Below are 6,000 nucleotides of genomic sequence, written 5' to 3' on the forward strand. Positions count from 1 at the left end.
TAAACCAGGGGTGTCAAACTCATTTTAGCTGAGGGCCACATGCTAGGAAATAAATGTCACGGGGGACACCCTAACAAATTTAAGAGAAAGAGACAGGAAGACGAAGGAAGAGAAAGATAAAGAGAACAAGGGAGACGGAGTAAGGAGAAAGAGGGAGAGAGAGATGAGGAAAGAGAAAGAAAAGGGGAGATAGAGAGTGCATAATATAGAAAAAAGAGGGGGGGAAAGAAACAAAGAAAAATTAGAAGTGAAAGGGAGACAGTCCAAGAGCTATAGAAAAATAGTGAAAAAGAAAGGGAACGCTAAAGAAAAAAGAAAGAAGGACTGAAATAATAAAAAAGAGAGAAAGAGAGAAAGAGACAGAGAGAAAGAAAAGGGGAGAGGTATAGAGAGAGCATAATATATATAAAAAGAGGGGGAAAAGAAAGAAAAATTAGAAGTGAAAGGGAGAGAGAAAAAGAGTGAGTGTGAAAAAGAAAGGGAAAGTGAGAGAGTGAAAGAGAGAAAGAAAAGGTGAGAAAGAAAGAGAGAAAAAAAGAAGATATAAGGACTGAAATAATAAAAGAGAAAGAAACAGTCAAAGAGACAGAGAGATAGAGATACCGAAAGAGACAGAGCTTTAGTTTCTTGACAAGTCCTGTCTGGCTTTGGCGACACCTGGCGGACATATTTAAAACTGCAGCTCGTTTTTCTCCTTTGATCTGCATTTCTATAGCGCTTTTCAAGTCAATGACTTCCCAAAGCGCTTTACAATGAGCTCCACATTTCCTAATAGCGGCCGTGCAGCCTCGTAAGGCGCCAACCTGCTTATTGGGGGCGTTCGGGGTTCAGTGTCTTACCCAAGGACACTTCGACATGTAACGCGGAGGAGCCGGGATTCGAACTGCGATCTCTTTATCCCAAGACGAGCGCTCTACCCCCTGAGCCACTGAGTGATGTCTGGTGGGCCTGATCTGGCCCACCTGTGTTATAAACAATATTTACTACGTCGTTATCCATGACAAGAAAGCCATTTCCAATCCTCCAAAGTGGGCCCCAAAATGAAGGACGGCGGACTTACGGCTGAGCATCGGGGCTAACGCGGAGCAGCTTGCTGAGGGCGACGCACAAGCGCTCGTGCAGGTCGTGGTCGATCCCGCCACCGTTCTTCACCCTGGCCGCGTTGCGCTCCAGGAGATCCAGGAGCAGGGATCGCGAGTGGCGTGCAAGGACTAAGGTGTGTTCCTTCTCCAACAGTGTTTTGGCTAAGCACTCCAAAATACACCTTCTGTCTTGTGGACTCCATATCTGAAATTCAAGGGGTAGAAATGCATACCTGTCCACTTGAATGTTTCCCCCATATTTTTGGAATACTTCAAATTGTGAACATCGTCCAAAAAATGTTATGAATAGAATAGAATCTACCTTTATTGTCATTGTTACAAAATGGGTTAACATATTGTGACAACGAAATTGGGCCTGACACTCCAGTTTCACACATTCTCAGTGAGGTATCAGCCAAGAAGATAAAGGAACAGAGAAGATAAGGTTATAAATGTATATATAATGTGAATTAAAAGTTATTGTTCTTTTGTTAAGACCGATCTCCTCTTTCCCACTTTGACTGAGCCATATTTAATTCAATATTGTTTATTCAGAACAAGTCTCGACCATTATGCCATCCCCTGATCAGCCAAAATAGAGATAGATGTTTAGATATAGAGATGAAATGATCTGCATTTCTATAGCGCTTTTCAAGTGAATGACTTCCCAAAGCGCTTTACAATGTGCTTCACATTTCCCAATAGCAGCCGTGCAGCCATGTAAGGCGCTAACCTGCTTATTGGGGGCAATAGGGGTTCAGTGTCTTACCCAAGGACACTTCCACATGTAACACAGAGGAGCCGGGATTCGAACTGCGATCTCTTGATTCCAAGGTTGTGCACAGCAGCTAAATGATTTTAACAATCTTTTTGAATCAATGCAATCAGGATTCAGGGCTAACCACTCTACCGAGACAGTTCTGATTAAGGTACCCTATGATCTTCTACTGCCAATGGACTCTGGCGCTTAATCACTTTTGCTGCTACCGGACCTTAGTGCTGCATTTGACACTGTGGACCATAATATCTTACTAGAACGGTTGGAAAAATGGACTGGTCTCTCTTATGGTTCAGATCCTACCTCTCAGATAGGACGCACTGTGTTAAGTATGGTGAAATGACATCTGAGCCCTTTAGTGTTACCTGAGGTGTTCCACAAGGTTCAGTACTTGGCCCCCTTCTTTTCAGCATTTACACGCTTCCATTAGGTGATATTATTCCCAAGTATAGTATCATTTAACTGACCAATATTGGCTTGATAGTAAAGTCAAGTTTACTTGAATAGTACTTAACCACAAAGAGTCTCAAAGGGCTGCACAGACCACAGATTATTGCACACCACAGACTATTATGACAACATCCCCTGATCCAAAAACTATGAAAATTAAGAAACCTTGAGAAGGGACCGCAGATGAGGTTTATTCTATAGACCCTTGACGCGAAGTCTTGAAATCACTCAAAACACTACACTGCAAGTGGACAAGAATTGCGAAAGATACTGAAAGAACTGTGTGTGTTGATTATTTGGTCAATAAACTTGTTTACACAAACTAGACTTGTTTTCTTCAACGTAGTATGCCTTGCGTTGTGTTTATAAGGTTTATTATCACTTAATAAAGAGAATTGCAATCATTTATCAGGGGGAACAATGCGCTCAAGTATGAAAATATTGTAAAACAATTTCAGACCAACCTGCTTGGAAACCAGACCTCCTATTTGTTTGCGAATTTCATGAACATGATTGCATATCGTTGACAGTGTTGATGGGCTCAGCTCCAACGTTTCCATCGTATAATTACTCGCTGTAAGAGAGCTAAAATGTAGATGTCATCTGGAGAGAAAAAAACTAAAAAGCTTAAAAAGGAAACATTCCGAAGCAACGTGACAAAAAGTGTCCACATGTGAGGAAAGCAGTACTTCCGGTTCGCGTCATCTACTTCCACCCAAGTCCTGAATAGTAGATCCCCGATAAAGAGATTTATGACCGAATGCCCTTTATTGTCGTTATACAAAATAACAAAATGAGACGGTTCCACCTTTCAGTGCAAGTAAATAAAATTAAAAAGGTAAAATGTGCAAATGGATGAAAAAGGAAGAAAAAAGAAAAACAACAACAGGTCAAACAGTTGAGCACCTGGATGTAACTTATGTAATGTATAGTCAAATATTACAATTACACGTGTTTCCGAATCTCATGAAAAGGCTTGGTCGCTGCTTGTGTTAGCTACCTCCATTTCTCTAATGGCATCTTTTCCCTTTATGATTTTAAAAGTTCATTTCGGATCTGACACATCCAATATGGCGTACACACTTCCATACAAAAGTTGCATTGTAACACTTTGTAACATGAACAACCTCACACTAAAACAAATATCGATGAAAATAAATAATCATGCCGGAGGATAAAACATGAGTGACATAAAAATACCAAAATGTTCACAAATATCAATAGTTTTAATGGATTTTTGGTTTGGGGAAAGCTTAATGGACAAGATCCATCCATTATCTACACAGCTTATCCTCAGTAGGGTCGCGGGGGTGCTGGAGCCCATCCCAGCTATCTTCGGGCAGTGGGCAGGGGACACCCTGAACTGGTTGCAAACCAGTCGCAGGGCACACAGAGACAGACAATTCGCCAATTAACCTGACATGCATGTTTTTGGAATGTGGGAGGAACCCAGAGTGCCTGGAGGAAACCCACACAAGCACGGGGAGAACATGCAAACTCCAGAAAGGAAGGCTGGTAGATGGATTTGATCCAATGACCTCAGAGCTGTAACGCAGACGCGCTAACCACTCAGACACCGTGCCGCGACATATATACATAGTCATTCATTAATTCATTATCTGCAGTGCTAATCCTCAGTAGGGTCGTGGGGGTGCTGGAACCCATCCCAGCAATCATCGGGCAGTGGGCAAGGGACACCCTGAACTGGTTGCCAGACAGTCGCAGAGCAGGGACAGACAACTCACTCGCTCATTCACACCTAGGGACATTTTGGACCGGCCAATTCACCTGACGTGCATATTTTGGGAATGTTGGAGGAATCCAGAGCGCACGGAGGAAACCCACGCAAGCACGGGGAGAGCATGCAAACTGATGGACAACATACTTTGTTTTATCAAGGTTTCTTCATCTTTCTCACACTGAGGTTTTTTAGATTTTCCTTGCCCTCATATAGGTTTTAGATTAGGTGATGGTGTCATAATAGTTTGTAGTTTGCAATATTCTGTGTTCTGTGCAGCCATTTGAGATAAAACTGATGAAATAATGTTTTATTTGCACTCATGAACGAGGGATTTAGCTGAAATGATATGATTGACAACAGATTTTTTACTTTGATTAAAATTTCTCAGGGTCATTAATTCCAAACATAACTTTCCTAACTAATTTGAACCCTTTGTCAATCTTAGCATTAAAATGACCCATTTCAAACCACATATTTGTCACCAAAATAAATGTATCACAGTTGTAGGGTAGCCAGGACAAAAAGCACATGTACAACTATATACATATATATATTTAAACCTCTTGGCGATATGCACTGTGGAGGGGTAAATCCTGTGAATTATTTTAAAGGAAATTTACTATCAGATATCATACAATGAGTTTAGTTGCAAAACTGACACATCCAATATGGCGTCTTGCTCACGTATTTCTGCAATAAAGCCTTGATTTTGGATCCGACACCCCCAATATGGCGTCGCATTCAAGTCATGTTCGACGGACCGGTTATGACGTCACTCAAACACGACGAAGTTAGCGGCTTCACACCAGGAGAGGAAATTTGCTGTTCAAAAGAACAACTTTAAGGCATTGTCGTGGCATTTTGATTCGGAAACGCATGAAGGATTCCCACAGAAGCGGATAGTAAGTGAAAACAATTTATAGTGGTTGTAATTCGAGATATGGACAGCGACGTGGTGTAGTCCTTTCGCGGGAAATGTGTGCCGACTTCCGGTATGAAGTGCTATTGGCGCGACATTCTACTTGAGTTGTACTGGACTGCTCTTACACGATCCAAATAAGTAAGTCTCGCCATAATGACACAATAATTATCTTAGCCGCACGTTATTGTTGTATTTATGAGTAGTAACTGTTTGCTGTTACGATAAAAACTTAAAAAAAGAAACGTCGTTAAGGTCTAGAATGGCAACAAACGGTGGACTCGTTGCGGCTTATTTTTGCCTGGCAGTTAAGGTTGTGCTCTGTTTTGAGTCACTATAGTATATCTGTTCGTTGATGTGTCCTAAATTTTACACAACGCATTCTCTATCTGCACATGAACACTTTAGAGTATGTGTAACAATGAACCTCATATTCTGTTGAATAAGAATTGACTTTATTGTTATTGATCACAACGTAGTGAAACAATGCTTAGAACAAAATCAGAAGTGGGATTACAGGATGAACACGTCAGAAATGACTATAGATAATTAAAAATGAGATACAAAGAATATTAGGATGGATAAGCAACACTTACCCCATAAGCAGAGTTCTTGCGGATCTTTAAAGTCTTAAAAGGCATTACATTCATTATTTTAAAAACAAGGCCTTAATTGGTATTAAATTATTGAATTTACCATGCCTTAAAAAATAGGAACCCTTTAGACTCACCTTTGTTGTACATGCGTTAGAGAATTAGTGCGTTAATAAAAAACAATGACGTGAGCAGCAACATTTGCCACAATAAGAAAAATCAAATAAAATATTTTTTACACATAGACCAGGTATTTTTCCTCAGTCTTGTATGGTTTGAACAAATTTATTGACACTAATAACAGAAAACAATTTTGACAATCTCAACAGCTCAGTCTTGTGTGCTCGTTCCAGTTGGCAATAGGTCTGTGGAAGAAAACGTACTTAATGGCAATTCAGATTAATAAAAAAATTTTGCCCCTCTCTTTTCAGGCTATA

General features: G+C 40.5%; 1 protein-coding gene across 1 annotated transcript in view; it reads right to left on the minus strand.

The window, feature by feature from the left end:
* mdn1 (midasin AAA ATPase 1) overlaps positions 1 to 2,963 on the minus strand; it is a 105,863-nt gene extending 102,900 nt beyond the window's left edge. Inside the window, exons 1-2 of the mRNA XM_088324684.1 lie at positions 2,775 to 2,963; positions 1,061 to 1,287 (exon numbers count right to left, since the gene is read on the minus strand). Coding sequence (XP_088180810.1) covers positions 1,061 to 1,287; positions 2,775 to 2,870 — 323 coding nt within the window. The 5' untranslated portion in view covers positions 2,871 to 2,963. The remainder of the gene's footprint in view (positions 1 to 1,060; positions 1,288 to 2,774) is intronic.
* Between the last annotated feature and the right edge of the window lie 3,037 nt (positions 2,964 to 6,000).

The sequence above is a fragment of the Urocampus carinirostris genome, chromosome 20, assembly GCF_059441175.1.
Source record: "Urocampus carinirostris isolate Australia breed hairy pipefish chromosome 20, RoL_Ucar_1.0, whole genome shotgun sequence".
Lineage (NCBI taxonomy): Eukaryota > Metazoa > Chordata > Actinopteri > Syngnathiformes > Syngnathidae > Urocampus > Urocampus carinirostris.